The following is a 23,056-nucleotide window of genomic DNA, read 5'->3' as shown; positions in this document are numbered from 1 at the left end:
TGATGTTAAGAACAAAAAGAATATGATATTTCAACTATCTATTTTGAGAGAGAGAGAGAGAGAGAGAGAGAGAGAGAGAGAGAGAGAGAGAGAGAGAGAGAGAGAGAGAAACATTGAAAAAAGGGAGACAAACATTTTTAAATATAATTTTGCTAATGGATTACTTTCACAATATCAGGTATTTTGAGTTATGAATATGAACTAAAAAAGCTAAATTAATAAATATGGAATAAATACAAAAACCCATTAGTATGTTTCGTTTTTCATCGCTCGTCAGACTCTCTACCTTTGTTTGTGTCGCTTCATTGTTAAACAATGTTTTTAAAGCAAAAGTGTTTGGTCAGCAACAATATGCTGATCTTGTATGGTGACCTAGACAGTCTCTCGATAAGTGCCGTTTTATTTTTAAAAACCGGGAGTGGCCTCCCCTCGACTTTCTTTACTCAGATATGGGGATGAATATTTGAGGAGTAAACCGCAAGACAGGGATTATATTTTTATATTATGTACATTAAGGAACCATCAACAACAAATCAAATTAATAATATATTGAACAATTATTATAAAAGTAAAGTTGAATAAATCGGACTCTGCAGCTGTATAAATAAAAAAAAAATCGAGTATGTGTTCAGGTAAAGTACCACTTCCAGTTGATGGATTTGGCCCAAAAGTTAATACAGATCTATAATTATGGTGTAACAACCACATGCCGAATTTCATCCATCTATCTTGTTGCGTTTTTGAGTTATCGTGTTTACACACAAACAGACACACACATACACATACGCATACACACACAATTCCAAAAAACAGTATTGTTGGACACTGGTTAATCTATAATGTCAAGATTCATCAAAATATCGAGGTCGAATTTTTTCATGATTACTATACTTTCTCTATACTTCGTATATGAGAAAGTAAAAAACTATTTCTCCTGTGCAAAGTGGCAGGTGAAATTGCTATCAACAAAAAAGCAGACACCTTAGAAATAAACTGAAACGTTACTCACTCGTGATTTTTCTGTCCATTTGGTAAACGTTCTGATTTTAGCCGTTTGAATTACATCTTGATATACAACAAGCACAAAGAAAGGCGGCACGCAAATTGCTTTCTATTTCTCACGCTTTACGCACCCGCACTCAGCTTGCTCTGTCAGCACAAATGCTGTGTGAACACCAGCCCTCCATCACCAGCTGGCATTCGCTGGATGAATATATGCGGGTGGCTCGTGGTGGATGACTTTCCGTTTTAGAGAAAACTTACAAGGGTTAAAGACTAACAGCAAGAATATTCATTCAAAAACGAAAACTAAAAATATTTTAGTAAATTATTATTTTATTTTAGTTAGTCTTTCCAGCTACTTTAATAGTTTCATTTAGTTTTAGTTTTTCATTTCGGTTTTGTTAATTATTTTATTTCAGTTTACGAAAATGTTTTTTTTAATAATAGTTTCATTTTTGATTTTAGTTTTCATCAACTATAATAACCTTGCTTGGCACTGTGGATCACCGACTACAGGAAGACGGTAACATCATCCATGAGAAAGCACGGAAATTGTACCAGTAGTTCGCTACAGGAGACAACGTAGCAACTTCCTATCACAATGTTCTTGAAACCTATAAAGAAAAGCCAGCATGAAACCCCACCAGAAGAAGACCCATACAAAGATATGACTCCTCCTGAAGTGCCTGAAGAAGAGGCGCCTCCCGAGGAGTTTTAATTCTACTAAAGTTTTAAAGCTACTTCATCATCATCATCAATATCATTCATCATTGGTGAGTACCCGTACATTTTACTGTATTTTAATTAAATGAAATTATTATGTATTTACTCTACTTATAACAAAGAAAATGACAGCACATACCAAAGAAAACGCGCTTGCATGAATTACAGTACGTATAGCGGTAACATCGGTATTTTACATTCTAGCACCGCGGGAGACATAGAAGTACAGAACTGTACAGTAGAAGGGTGTACCTTTACATTCTGTTTTTAGGCAATGTATTAAGGTAATTTTTTAGGTAATGTATTAATGTATTAAGCTGAGTTTGCAACGAAATTAAAGTGCTTTGGGGGCATACTGTATTTAGGGTTGAAACTATAAAAATAGGCATTTAAAAGGCATTTTTAACCACATCCAAAAGTCGTAGTTTTTCACAATTAGCGGGTGCTCTAGGAACGTAACCCCCACGAATTTTGGGGGTGTATTGTATTTTGATTTTTTTTCCAGAACTCATTCTCTTTACATTGAATATGTAAGTGAATTTTTGACCTGATGAGAAAAAAACACTGCCCTGGGTAAATACAACTTTAATATGTCCTTAGTCTAAAATCTACCAAAAAGTCCTTATTTCTGCAATATGTGAAAAATAATATTCATAATTTATTATTTTAGCATTACTGATCCAATTTCTGCTCTAATAAAGAAAGAATAAACAAGAAGCTTTTCAAGTTCTCTAAACCATTTACAAATATGTTCGTTTATTAAGAAAACTCCTTCACACATTCCCACTGAAGTCAAAATTGAGCTACTTTTGTATGAAAATGTGCTATATAAATAAATGTTGTTGTTGTTGTTGTCTCAAATGCTGAAGTTAGGTTAGTTTTATCTTGGTGATTCCACTAACTCATTTAAGAATTCTCCCACTTGTGTCTTTTTCTCCAGAAATATTTTTTTGCTAGAAAATAACATAATGGAAATATCAAGAATTACAGTAATCCCTCCTCCATCACGGGGGTTGCGTTCCAGAGCCACCCGCGAAATAAGAAAATCCGCGAAGTAGAAACCATATGTTTATATGGTTATTTTTATATTGTCATGCTTGGGTCACAGATTTGCGCAGAAACACAGGAGGTTGTAGAGAGACAGGAACGTTATTCAAACACTGCAAACAAACATTTGTCTCTTTTTCAAAAGTTTAAACTGTGCTCCATGACAAGACAGAGATGACAGTTCTGTCTCACAATTAAAAGAATGCAAACATATCTTCCTCTTCAAAGGAGTGCGTGTCAGGAGCACAGAATGTCACATAGATAGAGAAAACAATCTCTAGCAAACAAATCAATAGAGCTGTTTGGCTTTTAAGTATGCGAAGCACCGCGGCACAAAGCTGTTGAAGGCGGCAGCTCACACCCCCTCCGTCAGGAGCAGGAAGAGAGAGAGAGAGATAGAGAGAGACAGAGTTTGTTTTGCAGTCAAAAATCAATACGTGCCCTTCGAGCTTTTAAGTATGCGAAGCACTGTGCAGCATGTCGTTTCAGGAAGCAGCTGCACAAAAGATAGCAACGTGAAGATAATCTTTCAGCATTTTTAGACGGGCGTCCGTATCGTCTAGGTGTGCGAACAGCCCCCCTGCTCAATCCCCATACGTCAGGATCAGAGAAATTCAGCGCAAGAGAGAGAAAAGTAAGCAATCTAGCTTCTCAGCCATCTGCCAATAGCGTCCCTTGTATGAAATCAACTGGGCAAACCAACTGAGGAAGCATGTACCAGTAATTAAAAGACCCATTGTCCGCAGAAATCCGCGAACCAGCAAAAAATCCGCAATATATATTTAAATATGCTTACATATAAAATCCGCGATGGAGTGAAGCCGCGAAAGGCGAAGCGCGATATAGCGAGGGATCACTGTACAGTCAATTTCACTAGCCTAACAAGGCTGGTAAAGGTTCATCGACTTGCAATTACACCTCATCATACTTATAGAGAACCAAAAAGGCCTAGGTGGACATTTTTCTCACTTCTTTAAGTAGATAAAACAGATGTATTCTCTTCTCGGTTTGATGTAATCAGAGCCAGCTGTTACTGCCAAATAAAGTTTGCCAAACATTTGTATGTCATTTGGTAATATCAGTCTGGATATAACCCGCTTCATCCAATTCCCACTTAAACCAGTGGTGTTCTGTTCCTTCTCAGCATGTATGTCCTTATCAGTCCCAGTTTTATTGTATATTCTGAGTACAATGTCCAAAATATCTTGGGCTGTTGTTGATTTATATAACAGATTGCATTATTTGATCCCCTGAAAGCCTATAGTCCTTTTAAGGCCTTTTTGGACATTATTTTCTGATTATTTTAAAACAGCTCTTTGAGTTTTTCAACACTGTAGCCTTGGACATTGTAGGTGCCCATGTCTTGCTGTGCTCCAGTGTACTGGATTCGCACATGCTTAACTAACAATCCCATTTGGTGGTGATCTAATCTCTTGGTTAGCTTACTGAGTATTAGATCTATGCAAATTATATATTCATCAAACATTATGCTTTTTAACTTTGCTCTTAAAATGTATGTGAATTTTGTCCTGTTTCTTAAGTAATAATTATGGCTACTGTTAATGGCCCTTCAAACTAGACTCTCTTGTATTTAATATAACATAGCAAAGCTTTAAAATTGTAAACCTCAATAATGTACATTATTATACTATTCATTAAAAAAAAAAAAGTCAAATAAATCCTATAATTATGAAAAGAAGAAAATACTCTCTTGTCAACTAAAAAACTCTGATCAAAAGTTTATCAAAATGGATAAAATCCAGTAGTGGATTTTTGCTAGAATAACTGATATTGTTGGTTAAACCATTAATCAGTCTAGACACATGCTTTTTCCCTTGCATGCTTAAATGAACAGGGAAGCAACACATACATAGGAACAACAAAGGTAAAAAGTCATGGTCACTTTGCTGATACAATGTAAAGACATGACAAAAATTGCATGCTGATACATTGTTTTTTTGGTCAAGATATTAATTATTTATTTAGCACTTATTAATGTCAAAGAGAATACATTTTGTAGGTATCTGTTTTGAATGGCACTCATGTAAATAAGATTTTAATCATGAACCAAACACTAGGCCAAATTTCATAATTGCATGCAGTACAAAACATGCACATGCCATAAACTGTATAAATATTAGCAATATTGACTGTACTTCATTTTGAATTTTTATCATTTGCTTCTGCAATAAACAATAAAAATATGTGTATTCAAGTGTTTATATCACATATCAGTAATGATTTTTTATTATTTTAAATAAGTGAGTCTATAGGTCAATAAGCTATAGATTCTTTAAAATCAAAGGTTTCAAACTATGTTCTTCAAAAGCCGCATTATCTGTTGGTTTTACTATCACAAAACACAGGTCTTCTTTCTTTCACTGGACTACATTCAAAGTTACATTTCTTATAACTACACCTTAATATTGTGCTTTGTTTTCCCAAAGAGTTAAAAAATGTATAATCTGGGTTGAAGGAATTCACATTTTGTATATTACTTTTTAATTAATTAATGAGTGCTTTGTGTTTTTATGAAGTATAATTTAAAAATAGGATAACTATATTATTATGCATTTTATGAAAACTAATATTTTTAAACGTCAAAAGAATAATGCCTCTATGAAAATAAATAACTGAAGCTTGAGGTAAGAGCATTCAGCATTACCAATCAACATATACTGTACTGTATATCTGTATATCTATAAACATTTCTTACTATATTGTACATTAATGTAGATTCCACATACTTAAAAGACTGGGATCAAGCTAACAGTTTACATCATACAAACTTTAATTAAATAACTTTTGACTGGGTGATGCAAAAATATGTTCATGGTGTTTCTTGAAAACCAGGATTGGATATTCCAGCTGCATGCAAAACTGAGTTGCCACAGGATAAAAATGTGCTGTAATATTTGTTCAAATAAATGCGGATTACATACCCTAAATAATTCAAAACTCCATTCTTGCATTTTATTATTCATCCACTGTTTTTTAAAACAAGACACAATAGGTTATTGCTACTATTACAATTAGTGAAAACACAAGGGTTCGACAGATGAACTGCACTTACCAGTTCTAGATCCTCATCTGTCTGCATGAAGAAAACAGGAGATAAAAATGTCTATTACTTTTGTTTCTCTATTTACTTTTCCATCAATAGCAAAGTAATTGATGGAGAAATAAACCTAATAGAATGAATCTACTCTAGCATCTGGCTACAATAAAAAATTGATGCGAGATACTAATCAATTTATAAGTCAGAAAAATGTTTCCAGCTCATTAATACAAAGCAACATTCCAATTCAGTGACCTTCTTTTTCAAATGACCACAATCTTATGGTTGTGTACTCTGAATTCCTACTTTACTAACTAGCTAAACTTACACTAAACATGTAGCTTACATCAAATATTTAGCAATGCAATGAATTACAAATTCATTTTATGTTGTTACACTTACATCTATAAATAAATTAGAAATGGTATTCTCTCTTGAAAAGGAACATTACTTGCATATGGTCAGATAATTGAGGATGGGCTTAATTAGTAAATAGTAGGTACTTAGAAAAATGCACAAATTATCTGGAATAAAATGTAATTTCTCTTACATTTTAGTGCAAATGTCTTACTTCCAAGTCTACCCTCTGGAGTTGTACCATGGCAAATGAAAATAGAGTGCAGTTCAATTTGTGTATAAAAGTACCTTAAAAGTCTAAATCATCTTATCTTGTGAATCAAAATTGATTTGAAGTGTATAGTGGAGGAAATCTGTTAAACATAAGCTTACTAGACAGATGTCAAAAATAACACTATACAGGTAAAATACTGTTACAACGAACTGCCAGGGACCTAAAAAGTATTTTGTTGTAATGAGATTCTGTATTTGTTGCTATAGTGCTTTCTTTAACTTGCGTCAAGGTATTTGCAATCATTTTAATAGCTTCTTTCGCATTAAGTTTAATCTTCTCCTGTCTACAAGGTATGCTGATGAGAATTTTTCTTAGCATTTCCTTGCAATAATACACTTTCAGGGTGCAAACAATGCCCAAACCCAATGTCTGAAGCACTGCTTGCAACTGGGTGGGAGGAATTCAATGCAAACATTATCTAAATGCGGAAGCCTGTTGTGGGCAGCACAGTTATCAATCAGAAGCCAAATCATCCTTTTCTTCTTCTTCATATTGTGAGGTTTCTGAACTCTTTTGAGACTACCCCCCACCCAATGGTTAACGTCATACTGAAGTGCGTCCCAAAGCGCAATTGCTGTGTCTGTGGAAGATTGTCCATTGCCGGGGCAGGGCGACCGCAGGCTCACAATGCTGCAGTGAGGTGCCACAGAAGCAAATCCTAAAAGATCGTGGGCACGCTATAAGTCCCTGTCTTGCACCCCAAAATACGAGGCTAATCTCAGTACTTTAGCAAAACCAGCTTTATTCAGCTTGAAACAGGAACAGCACAGTTATTTATTGTAGCGGGATCAGCCACTCTCCTATACTCAGACACAGCAGTCAGGCAGGGTCGGGCCCAGGTTAGTAGCCAAGTAATACTGTTCCCTGCATCACCCATCGAAATCTTTTCTGTTTGCTTCGGTGAAGAGCCACCCCAGCGCTGTGAGCCTGCTGTTGCCCCGGCAACAGATAAACAGTCTTCCACAGACTCAGTGATCGCACTTCAGGACGCTCTTCGACGTGTTGTCCAGTTGGAGGAGGTCCCAACAGAGTTTAGAAACCTCACATTTTCTTTAATAAGTGCTGCATTAATAGGATCTAGCCAATCACACCGCTTTTTTAATGATTTTTAAGCACAGGGCAAAAAATTAACATTTGAAAAATCCGTAATTTAATAAACCACCAAGAAAAGTAACATTGCAACAATGTACGCTACGAACCAACATCAATCCAACATACAATCATCGTTCAGTACGCACTGCCTGCTCATGTGCCCGCCCCCAATGCTTTGTCTCTACTACAGTCCACATACACTTCTGAGCCACGTTGTCTTTTTAATTGTTCTTTGCGGTTCCGGCTGCTTTTCTATATATAATCCACCAAGTCACCCGACCATGGTAGTAGCGAGGGGGTGTGTGTACAAAGGGCAGAGACATAATCAGTGCGAGCGTATGACCCGCACTTACTGGGTATTCCTCGTTAGTGGAGAACAATTGCAAGCCCTGGTCCCCATTATGAATGGGGTTCAACGGCTTACCCACACCAGTCGCCGCCGGGTAGACACACATTGATCCATTCAGTGTAGCACGCGTGCAGTACTGGACAATCCAAGGGCATCACAGACCTGTTAATGCTCAATCTCATGTGGCTGAAAGCCACTTGTCCCTCTAAGAAGTTGGACGCCGACCGCTTGGCGATCGCGTAACTATTTAGCAGTAGGGAGTCTCATTCGTTTTTGGAATTAACCAGACTAATCGCTCCACCAACTAAGTACGGCCATGCAACACCATGCACAGAATCGAGAAAGAGCTATCAATCTGTCAATCCTCTCTGTGTCCGGGCAGGGTGAGGTTTCCCGTGTTGAGTCAAATGAAGCAAAATTTGTGTGTGGTGAGTTGTTGTGTCCGGGCACATGTATAGGCACTGTGAATGCCTTGAGAGCGTGGGTGGACGCGTGCCGGGGAATAATGAGTATCTATATATCTTCTTAGATATAGAAAGCGTCTGATGCATTGTTTGGTGAATTGTTGCAGTTTGTGAGTTAGCAGTTGTGATGGTTTTACACTCCAGTACATTGCGGTGAATGCTGGTAACAGTCAGGCGGGCAGGCGTTCTCGTCCCATGCTCTTAGAGTTGCTGGGCGTGTCTCTGTATCGGTTCGAATTGTTAGGTGGTGCTCTGTTGTTTGTATCCCATGGTCGGACGACTTGGTGGATTATATATAGAAATGCAGCTGAAACCGAAAAGAATAATGAAAAGTTAACGTGGCTCAGTGGTGCATGTGTACTGTAGCAGAGACAAAAGCGAGTTGGTGAGTTGTTGCGTCCGGGCACATGAGCAGGCACTGTGAATACCTTGAGAGCGTGGGTGGACGCGTGCTTGAGTCGGTGGGCTGGGCTTTGTGAGTTGACTGACATGGCTATTTTTTTGCATATCCCATGGTTGTCTTCCGGCAGTGTGAATGCTTCGAGAGACAGGGTGTCCTTGTTTGGTAAGTTGTTGCAGTTTGTGAGTGCATACAGCGATTCACATCCGCAACAAACATGATTATTCTTAGATGGTCCTGTTGCGTCCACCCTTGCACTCGAAGCATTCAAGTTAAATTCCAATGGATGTTTTTCAAATGTTGACGAGCAATAAACAAAAGGTATCACTGAAAACCACCGAAAACAAAAACAGCAAAAAAACCAGTACAAGGAAAGTTCGAAGAAAGAAAAAAAAAATTACAATGTTTTCTGTTTGGGGGTCATTGTGCACAACTGAGCTGCAACCACAGAACTAACTGCTCTGTGGAAGATTCATTCAAGCATTTCAAGGTAACTTCCTTGTAATGAAAGTATCTGCTGAATGTACTTTCGTGGTAATGAGATTTCTATAGACTCATATCATATGGAGAAACAGTCGGGACCATAAAAACACTTCGTTGTAATGAAACTTTTGTTGTAAAGATATTCGTTGTAACAGAATTTTACCTGTATATGTTTAATTTACTGCAGCTTTAGTCTGTTGAATGGAATACAGTATATTTCGATTTTAATTAATTATATTCATGTCATTAATTATGGTCAAGGAAATGTTTAAAAATCAGATTTATTGTAACATTTTTGATATGGTGTTATGACTTAGGCATACTGAAGATGGCATTTAATTTTTTTTTTTAATTAAAGATCATGAAATAATATTTGGCGGTACTGGTGTTTGAAAATGCTGGAGCAGTAATGACAAAACCATATTATCAGGATCCAGGAATAAATAATTTAGCAAATTCTCATGTAGCTTTATCTAATTTCTTTGCATATTCCTTAATTCTCATCTTGTTTAGTCAGTGTCTTCACTTTTGCTGCTTTATGCCAATTCACCACTATCACTTGGGTTGCCATTGCAATGCCAGCATGTGACATTATGAGTATAGTATTTACTGCATTCAGCTTGTTTATAGATAATTCTAAAAACATGAAAGTAAAAAAAATGTAAATGTTTTTATATCAGAAAAAAATGTTAAAAGGAATCTTCAAACAGTACATGGTCAATATTTTGTTCACATTAGCCAAGCCTCAATGAAAAAGTATGCCATTAACAACTACTTTCATCATAATTTTAATAAATACTGAATATACAGTAGGCACAGCTTCTGTCTAAATATTTTGGGTAATATGCAATAACAGCACCAAAATATATGATTCAATGAAATCTTACAACAAATACATTTATTTCTAACTAGTTAATTATAAATAAAAAAACTTAAACTCATGAACCATAATAAAGCCATTATTAAAAGTCTGGATTAGAATTTTGTTCCAGGCACAGATCATGGTACCATTAAACATAAGTACTTATTGATTAACTGGAAAATTGATATTTGATATTATTTTAACCAGAAGCAAGACTATAAAACATTTTTCTTCTTACCAGTTGAATGAGTCCTTTGCTGGGGGTGATGACCCGGAGGTCTGGTTTGCGGCTATTTATGCCCATTTGTGAGCTGGGTGGTGGTGGTGACTTTGCTGGAGCTATTTTGCCCAAGCTATTGCCATTTGATACAGACAACCCTGGAGAGGCTCGAGCACTAATGTACCCATTTCCTAGAAATAACAAAACCAATCATACAGACAATAAGATGATTAGTGTATTAAAAAAATATTTTACTACAAGGAAACTGCTGGTCAAATTTCTCATCCAAGTTTATATAAACACAAGTGACAATTATCCTCTGGGCGTGTCTTAGAATGACAAGCGTAAACTTGTTGTCACTTAGAATTTATGAAAATATACTTTACACCATGAAAGTAAATTCCTCTCACTCAAAACAAAAATAATAATAATTGTATTACTTTGCAAAAGAACAGAGTTATTTCACAAAAGTACTGTGTTATTTTGCAATTATGATTGCACTATTTCATAATTATGCCTGTTATTTTGCAAAAACACACAAAAGAATATATTATGACTTTATTATTTTACAGAACTATTGCATTATTTTACAAATATATTGCTTGCTTGCTGCTGAATGCATTGCACATCAATTATCAAGCTGTATTAAATATAAACAGTTATATTATGCTTTTTGAATGCTTATAGTTTAAAAATGTATCAATAAAGCATGAACCAACTGGATTGACAAAGTTATGTCCAAATCCCTCTTAAAGCATAATTTATTATATTTTAGACTACAGATACAAACTGAATCCAGCCGAGAGGTATAATCTCTCCAGCATGTCCTGGGTCTGTCCTCAGGTCTCCTCTTGATTGGACATGCCTGAAACACCTCCCCAGGGAGGCCTTCTTATCAGATGCTCGAATGACCTCAACTGGCTCCTTTCGATGTAAAGGAGCAGTGGCTCTTCTTTGAAATTCTCCTGAATGTCTACCTTTTCTCCTTATCTTTAAAGTCAGGTTGGGAAGCATGTATTTGTATAGCGCTTTTCCGCACCCACCACACAACGAAACACAACCCCCCAGGCAGACACATGGTTCAGTCCCACCCTCCTGAAATGACTGTCTATCTGCTGCAGCCATGTTCATCCTCCTAGGTGAAGGATCAGCTTTAAACAGTTGCTCAAAGTAGCCAGCCCAGTGGGTCACAACTGCAACGTCATCCGTAAGAAAAGTTCCATCACCCGCCCTGGCTGTGACTCTCCGAGGAACATATCTGGATATGTGTAATGCTTTGATTCCTGGGTTGTTTTACACTTGCCAGCAAACCATTCCATTGTATATCTAAGACCACAGCCACATCGTCTGCAAAAAGCAAAGATATGATCTTGAGGCCACAGAACTGGACCCCTCTACTCCTTGGCTGCATCTAGAAACCCTGTCCATCAAAATTCTGAAAAGAATCAATGAAAAAGGGCAGCCCTGGCAGAGACCCACACCCACCGGGGACAAGTCTGACTTACTGTCGGTCATACGACCAAAGCTTTCACTCTGGTTATACAGTGACCGCATAACATGCAACAGCTGGCTTGCTACTCCATATTCCCAAAGCACCTCGTCTAAGTCCACAAAACACATCTAGACTGGTTGGGCATACTCCCATGAGCCCTCCAGAATCCTTTGGAGGGTAAAAAAAACTGGTCCAGTGTTCTTTGTCTGGGACGTAATCCTCATTGTTCCTCCTGAATCTGAGGCTCAACCAGTGCAGGCTTTCCCAGGGAGACTGAGGCCGAGAAGTATGAGCACACTGAAGTTGGAACACACTCTCTGGAAAGAACCACTGCTCCAGTTTGCCAAACCCTAGGTACTGGCCCCGACTTCCACACAATGTTGAAGAAGCGTATCAGCCAGGACAGCCCAACAACTTCCAAAGTATTTAAAAGCTCAGGGCGAATATCATCCACCTCTGGAGCCTTGCCACAAAGGATTTTTGTAACCACCTTAGCAACTTCAGCTCCAGTGATGGGTGAGTCCTCCTCTAAGTCTGCCAACTCTGCTTCCTCAAAGGAAAGCATGTCAGTGGGATTTAGGAAGTCCTTGAAGTGCCCCTTCCATTGCTAGACTATATGCCCAGTGTGGTCAGCAGCATTCCATCCTTGATAAACACCGCATGGGCAAAGTACTGCTTCTAACCAAACTTGAAAGGCCTCCTTCAGTCTAATGGCTCCCTTTACTGCTGGCATTGACCACAGGACTTGGGAATTACTGCCACGATGGGCACCAAAGACTTTATTTCCGGCCCAGCTATAGAAACTGACTCTATATGTACATGGAATGCAGAGATTAATAAGGTGGAATTCAATAATCTGATAACTCACTCTGATTTGCATATCACTCATGAAAGTAGAGCACAGATAAAGGTAGAAAACAAGAATATTTATGATTTTAAATTAAATTTGCAATATTTTAAATATAGGGAGCTTTCCCATTAATGTTTTGTTTAGATGCCAAACTGTTTTTAACTACACCATTATACTTCTCTTAGAGAACATCTCACCTGTAACATTACTTTATTAAGTATGCTTTGAGATGAACTAAGCTGTTTTAAACTGCCTGAGTTAGTAAAGCTGCTGTTGTGCCTTTTTTACAACCATATTTCCATACTGGGAGCTTTGTGATGTATGTTCAGCTATTATTTTTTTTGCAAGACAACATATTAACCGAGTCATGTAATAGATAGACACAAGAACTTACCAACTGGACTTGGACAAGCTCCATTTGAGCTATTTAGATCCCCACCCAAAAGTGCACCTGAAAGAAATATAAAGAAACCTCATATGAACATAACTATACTGTCTTTTATAACATTTACTGTAAATTTATCTCATAAATATAACACAGGTACATAAATTTTGGCTTATTTCAAGTCTTTTAACTCTGGTCATAAGGTCATGTTACCATTACATTTTTTTTATAGTATTGCAATAATTAATACAAATATAAGAAATGTACATATTATCTATTCATTATTTATTGAACTGTTTTTTTTCTGGCCAAAAGCTTATGTTGATTAATACAGAAATGAGTGTTAGACATAATTAAACAGTATACCTGCAAAAACTAGTTATTGTGAAATATGCATTAGATTTCAATGGAAATTGTAGATTAATTTTAGGAAAGCAACTATTTTTTGATACTGGGCTATAACATTAATAGCTTAACTAATGATTAACATAATTGTGCCCACATTGGAATGAAGTGTAGGTGCTATCACTAAATAAATTCTTTAGTGAGAAAAATTTTGTTCTCAGACCAAAATTTCATTGACTAAACTCACCCTGGGGAGCAACTTTGCATACCTGTGCCAAGTTCCAAAAATGTCTCTTTAAAGAAGTGCAGGTGTGGTCACTTAATAAGTTCCCCAACAGGAACATTTTAAAATGAAGTATAGGTCTATGGTCCTCCTTTGAAAAATGTGAGATTAGAATTTAAGTTTTTTTTAAAGTGTTCAGTTTACAAGGGATACATTAAGTAAAGGATACAATAAGTATGTGCTGTATGTACAGTATATATTTCTATTTAAATCATGAATCAAAAACTGAGTTTCAAACAGATGAAACTACTTATTTTGCTGCAAAAGGAAAATAGTGTGGACATTTCCCCAACATATGGCAACCATGTTTGTTGTGGTGAACTAATTTCAAACAATACTGCACACTTACAAAATAAAATAAAAATATATATGAATATATAAAAATAAATAAATAAATAAATAAAACATCATGATGATGCAACGGATTCTTCTGTGGTAGAATCTTGTGGTGGACAGATATTTACATGATGCTTTGCAAGTAAACTGTCTCTTTCACAATAACTGAAAGAAAAAAAAAACTTGGGCGGCACGGTGGTGCAGTGGTAGCGCTGCTGCCTCGCAGTTAGGAGACCTGGGTTCGCTTCCCGGATCGACCCTGCGTGGAGTTTGCATGTTTTCCCCGTGTCTGCGTGGGTTTCCTCCGGGCGCTCCGGTTTCCTCCCATAGTCCAAAGACATGCAGGTTAGGTGGATTGGCGATTCTAAATTGTCCCTAGTGTGTGCTTGGTGTGCGTGTGTGGTTGTGTGTGCCCTGTGGTGGGCTGGCACCCTGCCCAGGGTTTGTCTCCTGCCTTGCGCCCTGTGTTGGCTGGGATTGGCTCCAGCAGATGGATGGAAAAAAAAACTTTAAACTTAAAATAACTTAAATTATTTGCTTTATTTTGAAGTGTTGGTTTAATTTGATTCTATATACATAAGCCAAATTGTGAGCTTAGTTAATTTATTGAGTGTTTATAAGGGAATTTTGTGTGTGTGTGTGTCTTCATTGCACAACCAGAGCCATAAGTGCTACCAAGTGTTTTACTTCTATTTATTACTATTTATTTTCAATGTAATGGATATATAAATGTTGCATAAAAACCTATATTTTGTTTAAAATGTCTATAAGTAGTTTATTCTGAAAATTTTACACAGACCTGTTTAATTGGTGAAAGGTTCCACTTAATGCACTTCATGTGTTTAATTGCAAATGAAATTGTTCTTTACAATCCAAGTATTCAATCAATCGACAAAATAATTGTCAGATTATCAAAATAATCATTAGTAGCAGTATGACTATAAGCTATATATTTTAAGTTCCTTCTTATTTCCTATACTCATTTAATTCGCCAAACAGTCTAAACTAGCAGGGTAATTATTAGGCATTACCAAATTTGTGAACAAAATGGTTATAATTAAAGGAGAAATTTAGCAAATATTTTCAACGGAATAACAGTTTTTGGGTGTGTGACTAACAGAACAAAATAAATTGAACAATTATAAGTAGACCTTTTATTAGTAAATAAAAAGTTGGTATAGTAAAAACTGCTGTAAATCTTTGAACTATTAGAAAATTACATTTAAATAAAGAAGAAATAACAATTATTCAATTCAGATATTACCTTTCATTGTGGTTTACTAATTTACGCCTGCCACTGAGAATTTTCTTTTAAGTAACTGTATAGCATGGGGGTATGATCTAGTCTGCTTGTGCCTTATGAATACATTATTTCTTCAGAAAAATGATTCAGAATGGCAGCAATATAGAAATGACTCCATTTTCCCAAAGTATAACAAAAATACAAAGTAAATTAAGCCTATGGTTTAAGAATTAATTATGAACATGTGTGGTCATTTTGAATTCCAGATGAATAATATTATAATTGAAAGTAATTTCTTAAAAAATGATTTGCTTATGTATATATGAATACTCTGAAATAGATAGAGCAACCTAGGTTGGATGTTTATTTTGACAGTATTAATTCTCTCTTATAGGGCGAGATGGAGGTTAATAGTATATCTTGTTTGATTATATCCATAGTAATGTCAAAATTGTATAGGAAGAGATCTTTATATTTACTTGTGATGGTAATCCCTGGGTATTTAAATTGTTTTTATATAATGAACAAATAAGTATCCAATCTCACATGATGTGCTAGACAATTCACTGGGAAAAGCACTGTGATGGTGGGGGTTTGCTCCACGCTACCAGGTCCACCCGGGAGCCTCTCGCAACCCACCACTATCGATAACATACCTGAGGGATTAGCCAGACAAATTAGTACATATGTGCGGCAGCAAGGGGTAGGTACAAACGTGAATCAGTGCTTTTATTAAAAATCAACAAAAAAAGGGTCCAAATTAATCAGTGTAAAATAAATAATCCTTAAAAACAATGCTAAAGTGGAGGTTAAAAACAAATAAATAATCAATTAAAATGAGGTTAAAATCCTAGGCAGGAGTCTAGCCGTCTCCCTGGCTTTCCCAGCCCGGGTCTTGCAACCCAGAGAGGCATCAAACCAACAGGCGCAGCTCCCTAAACACCGTCAGTTTCAGTGGTCACCTTCAGCCATGATGCGTTGGCCTCATGCTCCCAAAGGGACTTCCTCCTGGCAGCCTGCCTTTTTTCTCTTGCACTCGCTCTCTCTGCCTCCCGCCTCCCTCTCCCTTCTTTACCTCCCATTCTGTTTCTTTTCTCCTTTCTTTTGTTTTTTTTTTTCTCCCCCTTCTGTCCCGTGTAGGTTCCATTATCCTCGGCTGCCTAATTGAATGCAGGTGCGAGGAGCTGCAACCTCTGCAGCATCACTGAAGCGCCTGACTAAACTGCCCCCCCCTGTACGTGTATGTGGTGTGGTCAACTGTGGAGCAAAACGCACTCACGCACACCTGGTCTTGTGATATTACTGAGGGAAGCACTTTCTTAATCATTCTAGCTAAGTCTTACTGTAGTATCTTAATGTCATTATTCAGGAGTGAAATTGGTCTACATTATGCACATTGGAGTACATTTTAATTTTCCTTTGGAAATACAGTCATTGAATGCTTTGTGGAATGTCTGGTGTAGAATTTTGCTTTCCTTAGGTCCTGATTTAACTTCTAGTTGTGTTGGTAATTTCTGTAACTTCATTGCAAACTTCCCATTTGTGGGTATGTTGAGTTACAATCTTACTAGCTTTCTCATCATGTTTGTAACATTGGTATTACAACTTAAAAATAAGTTGTCCAGTTTCTCTTTTGTCAATAGATTAAATTCTGATTGCAAGACCAGCTCTTTCTTATAAAGAACCTTGTTAGGAAATCTAGCATATTTGTGATATATTTTGAAAATCTCTGTAATCAGTTCTGTCATCTTCCTAGTCTTTAGCTTGTTTTAATGAGTAGGATATGAAATAATTTGTCCTCTTAAAACAGCTTTCATCATTTTCCAAAGTGTCCCTAAGAAAACCTCAGAGGATGCATTGGTCTCCAAATAAATAATCAATTCATTTGGAATGAATTCAAGTTTTCATCTGCTAATGACAAGGGATTAAGAAGTCATTTACTAGTTGATTATGTACAATAGCAGTGATATAAGATCCAGAATAAGAGAAGCATTGTGAATATAACAATATTGTCATACTTACAAGATTTGATAGTGGGAAAGAAAAAAATAACAATGAAGAAATAATCAATTCTTGAATAACTATGATGTACATGTGAGAAAGAGGAATATTCTCTTGAATTTGGAAATAAAAGTCTTTGATAAGATTGTGATCCACAATGAATCATGAAATTATCTTTGCAATTTTAGATGGGTCTTTCAGTTACTGGAAAATAAGTCCTGCTACTTAACACAACACATATCCTTTAGGTTTGTTATCCAAAAGTAAGCACTAAGGTTCCCCTCAAGACAAGTACCAATCAGCTTTAGTACTCTTTGCTGAAACCTTTAACAGCCAAGTTTTGGACTGGTAATATTTATACTTTCTATCATGAGCTCCCCAAGCCTAAGAAGTAGAGCAAGTTCTTTCAGATTGAAGAGTTGAATGCATCCTAAAAAGAAGAACTTATTTAATGATGCCACTCACCCACTAGGAAACCCCATGTCTGTATTGACACCCCATCTTTATCAACAAAATGACCAATAAATGGTAATTATCTTTTATTGCCAACCCCTATGATTAGATGAAAAGCCTAAAAAGTTAAACAAAGGTCCTTTGGTCAAACATGTTTTAGAAACAGGTTCAATTATAAGCAAAAATCCTTTGAAACAAGATAGTTGTTAAATATATTCAATAACAAGTACAAAAACACTTTATTTATGAGGCCAATACATACAGTAGTGGCCCTCTAAGCATCTCCACAATTTTTATTATAATCAAAGATGTCTATCAATAGGGCTACAGAGATAGCAATTCATTGGTTCATTGTATACAACATAGATCTGCTTATACTTTTATTTCAATGAATATGCAAAGAGTTAGAGTAAAATAAAAGTGTATTATTTTCTAGATATCATATTAGATCTTGGGAAGCATGGTGATAAGTTCAAGTGACTTCACAGTGCTCGGAATCCAGGTTCAGTTCTAGGCCCAGATGCTTTGTGTGTTTTCAGGAGGCAAACTTCCTCTCAATAGCTAACAGATTTTTAGTCATGTCAATTTCTCGTTTAGACTTCATACAGTCAGTTACAGAGGCACCATCAGAGCTCAGGTCAATGGAGGTATGTACAAGCAGTAATAATGCTGCACATAAACATGAAATATTGGAAATGGGCATAACTGAAATGGACTTAGTGTTTAATAGTACTAATTGTTGTGTGTATGTGCATGTATCTCTTGGTGAATGTGCTTCTTGTCTGGGGTTAGTTCCTGCTTTATATAATGTCCCCTTAAATGTTTCTAGATTTTTTGTAAACTGTACACTTGTATTTATTTTGTAATTTAGAATATATTCACATGTCAGTATTTTCTTCAATTCAGGTTCCAGGTATATTTCTTTAATTAAGAAAATTGCTAATCAAAATGCTTTTGTTTAAGTTGCCGGAAAGTAGTAGCATTTTAATAGCAAAGATAGCTACTCTTACCAGCTGTAGCAACTTATGTGAAAACATACTTCGCTTTACAGACTGGTTCAGTTTCATTAAATTATTGGAGAAGAATAGCAATTTACAGTATAAATTGACAGCAAATGCATATTGAGATTTGTCTGGATGAGAAAGTTTGGAGAGTTGTGTGTAACATAAATGAATGATTGTATAGGGAGACAGGTATGATTTGTCAATGTACTAGGAAAGATTATATGAAATTAGTCTGCTGAGGAGAGCAATTAGTGAATTTTGATTAAAAGTGGGTGGAAAAAAATAAAAATGTCACATTTCTAAAACAATCCAAAGATCCAACATCTTAGGAAGGTGACACTAAAAGTAGATGGGTGGGTAAAGTGTTTGGGGTAATTTTGAACTGCAAAGAGCAGTGTTGCTCATGTTAACCTGATCCAACAAAAAGGAAGCTTCTGATCATGATGAACTGTCTATCAGCAAAAGGTCACCTAAAAAACACCCCTATTAAAAAAATGAATGTATGTTGCATGTGTGATGAGCACATTGCATGTGTTAAAAATAAATATAATATTTTGCAAGAGAAAAACCTTTATGTAACATCAGATTATACACTGGCAATCAAAGGCCTCAATAGAGTAGTGGTAACAATATATTCTCACAGGTGCTATATGTTGTTCAGTTACAACGACAGAGTCAAAGTCCAATAAATGTTGCATGAATAAGCAGCTATGTTAGTGATAATACAATACGAACTGCAAAATATGCATGGGACTGACACCTGCCCAAAGTGCCCTTAAATTAGATTGTGCAGCTTTGAATATGGATTGATGGCTTAGCTATGCATCAAAGTACAGTACGTAGCAGAAGACTTTAGGCCACCAATACAGTGCCTAATTTAAATTTGTTAGGGTGTGATTAGGTGTGCTAATTATGCACTTTAACAAATAAATGGGATATTGGATGGTAACTTGCAAATACTGGAGTGCCTCAAGGAGAAGTCTGGAATTGGCTATGCTAACACATGTGTGAGACACAAAATTATAGTTTAGTATTAGCAAAGCTATAGTCATTGAGCAATAGCTTACCAAACCAGATTCTCAAGATGCAATTGTAAAGTTATCACAGAAATGTTTAGGACATTGTGTAAATTGAAGACAGAAAGGAAGTGGAAGAGAAAAAAATAGTTTGCAATTTATGAACAGAAGTTAAAGGTCATTTCCTTAAGGGACGGAAGAAAATTGAAGTACTTGCTTAGTCTCCAGCGAGGTCATCACACACAGTTTAATTTTTTCAGTAGAAGGGGGCCCCTCCTGAAGTAATATGTAGTGTTTTTTGATCATCAGATACTAATAAAATGTTTTAAACTACATTCCACTGATTAATTAATTCCCTTGTGTTCATGAGCCTGCACTCAGTCTATCCATTCAAAATTAACTGACAATACTAAGCACTTAACCGCTGTGGATGTCAGTACTTGGGACTGTTTTTGCCATTTAAATTGTTTACTCCCAAACATAATCTCCCACTGAAAAATTTAAATCGCACATTGAGCAATCTCTTAAAATGTGTATGGACTAAGGAAGAATGGGTTTCAGCAAAGAAAATACATTCAGCTATAATAATATTACTTTGTGTAAATGTCTTTGGAAAATATTAGAGTCATTATAGATCTGAATGCAGTGAAACAAGTAAGCAGGATGTGTACAGTATAATAAAAGGCATAAACCAGTCAAAATATATTAATTGCTTATAGCTGTCACCTGCACTAGCTGGTCTTTGTGGTAGCCCTGGAGATACAGTGTTCCTCTGAAGGGCAGACTGCTGTGGAGACAGAAGACGAGGATCTGATAATGAGGATGGTGCAAAGGATGTTGTCACCAGGGGTCCACCAGTAGTAAATTGTAGTGCATTTTGATTGGAGACAGGTACTGTCACTGGCATGGAGAAAGTTGGAGGTGGAACTGCAGACTGAAGAATACAGAGAAAAAAATAAATAAGAAAAGGAAACATAAAACTTGCCATGTCAAATTGACATTAAATTGTCAAAGACAAAAAACTATATACTCTTAAGCCTTTCAGTGTAACAAAAACTTACCTGGCTGATTAATGAATAAAGTTCTACAATATTTAAGCAAGTACACTATGAAATACTGTTACTTCAGACAGAAGCCAACATTTTACAACAGAATCTCAGTGGAAGTTTTATTATTTGCAGTTCTTTTTAAAAATGCACAGAACAAGTATTACTGCTCTCAGATATGGTTAAACATATTTAGTTAATGGGAAGTATATGGTGATGCTTGTGAGGTCCTATGATCCTTCTCAGCCATTCAGGTATGGTGATGAACAGTGTTGGGTGATGCTACCTCTGTGTGGTAACAAATCTCAATCCAGACTCTTTCCATATGTAGCTCGTAGCTGGTGAAACAAGCTGCCCACCTCAGTGTGTCTGAGAAGCATCTGAAGACTCTTGTTTGGTGAATTTATGTCTAACTGATTTAAGATGTTATAGGAATTGTAACTAGCTTTTATTTTGTTCTTAGTTCTTACATTGTGACAATCAATTCTGTAACCTTGTCCCATTGCACTTATTCCCAAACAGTCTCCCAGACTGATGCTTAAGCAATTATGTTGACCTCTTTTGTAAGTCGCTTTTTATAGTCTGTTAAGCAAATGAATGAAAATGTAAGACATTAGAACTCTTTCTGATAAACTAACATACACCAAACTGGAAATATGGAAGCAAGTTTTTCAAATGAAAATAATGACACATTATTTTTCATCACTATCTAATCTTTGATATTTTGTCATTGTTTAACCCTTCAGCTAAAAATTAAGCTTAACGGTTTTATTGAACAATTCCTTGTAAAATGAATTCTGTATCACCCACTCAAAAAAAATCCATACTTGGGAATTACACATTGTGAAGGATAGCAGTGAGCTGAGGCACAGTGCAAGAGGTTTTTCTTTCAGTTCTGAAGCTGATATGGACCACACCCTAGACAGAATTCTGAAAAGCCATCTGGAAGTTGCCAGGAACCTTTGCAGGATGTCAAGGAAATGCTTGGGAGTTAGTCTGGACCACTACCTGTGAGAAGCCTTATAGGAGGAGGTGGTCACATCCTGAACAACATGCTGAAGACTAATTGAAGAGTCACACCTGCAATACTCTTGGAAGCAGCAGGAAGCTACAGCTATAACAACAGGGTGCCTGGCCCTTTAAGGGGATAACTGTGTACTTTCCAAGGGGATCTGAGCAATTCAGGAGTACCTCCTGGCTATATGGCTAGTTTTCCAGAAGTCTTCCAGGATCTCGCTTTAAAAGGACCTGTGATCTCTCAGTCAGATGACCTTGGAGTCTGAAGCAGAGTAGAGGGAAGTGCTTCATGTGGAGGAGGATACAGCAGTGCTACAGATAAGATGTAAGGAAATGTAGGAACATGCAAGAACTGTAGCATTCATTTTTGGTGTTTGTTGTTTCTACTTGTGATTATACCTGTGAAATTCTTTTTTCATCAATAAATCATTTTGCAACTAGATTTTTGCAGTGTCCAAGTGTCATTTTGGCTTCTGTGACTGCTCAACAGAGACCTCTAGTCGTCATATGATACAATTGTTTTAGGTTTCTTTACTGATGTTATGCAGTCTTTCCATCTTATTATATTTGTCTTACTCTGCATTGTTAAATAGTTTTGTTATAACCAGAATAATAATACTGCAATAAATGTTTTTGTCTAAGGTCATCACAGCAAAGAGTATATACCATTGTGAAGTGGTCTATTAAAAAAGCAATGACAGGAAATTGTCACTCAAATATTTGTTGCTCCCTTAGGCTCGTATTATAAAACAATAAAAACGCGCACATTTTCTGTTATCTGTCACTTTTCTAAGTGATAATATCAGATTTAAGCATTATATTTTTAAATAAATTATTTCCGTTTTAATATTCTTGTATTTGAAAAAATTTAAATCCAAAGTATTCTGAGCATGAGGTTTTTAAGTTCCTGACAATAATTGGCAGGTGGCCTCACTTCTTGGGGAACCACCAACAAAACACATGGAACATAATCAAGGCACTGATATATGGACATAATCAAAAGCAAAGAAACACAAACAAAAGTAATACAAACAAAAGAATCAAAAAGAAACAAAAAAAGTATAAAACAAAGATATGAATCCCAGTGTAGAGAGGAGCCCTGGATGAAATATAACAACTTTAAACAAAAGTACAAAACATTATTATTTTATTATTTTTTTGTGGAAAATGAAAAAAATGTATCAAAATACTGAACATCTTACACTCACTCCCCATGACAGAATGAGGGGCTCACCAGAGTAAAACTGAAGATAT

At 36.2% G+C, this 23,056-nt stretch overlaps 1 protein-coding gene across 4 annotated transcripts in view; it reads right to left on the bottom strand.

Moving 5' to 3' along the window:
* mef2d (myocyte enhancer factor 2d) overlaps positions 1–23,056 on the bottom strand; it is a 266,627-nt gene that overhangs the window by 34,007 nt on the left and 209,564 nt on the right. For all 4 annotated transcript variants that reach the window (XM_051923305.1, XM_028794001.2, XM_051923306.1 and 1 more), the window contains 3 exons: positions 20,466–20,673; positions 13,068–13,124; positions 10,350–10,522 (listed from right to left, as the gene is read on the bottom strand). In XM_051923305.1, coding sequence (XP_051779265.1) covers positions 10,350–10,522; positions 13,068–13,124; positions 20,466–20,673 — 438 coding nt within the window. The remainder of the gene's footprint in view (positions 1–10,349; positions 10,523–13,067; positions 13,125–20,465; positions 20,674–23,056) is intronic.

Source organism: Erpetoichthys calabaricus, chromosome 2, assembly GCF_900747795.2.
Source record: "Erpetoichthys calabaricus chromosome 2, fErpCal1.3, whole genome shotgun sequence".
Lineage (NCBI taxonomy): Eukaryota > Metazoa > Chordata > Cladistia > Polypteriformes > Polypteridae > Erpetoichthys > Erpetoichthys calabaricus.
This window is presented reverse-complemented; position numbering and strand designations above follow the sequence as displayed.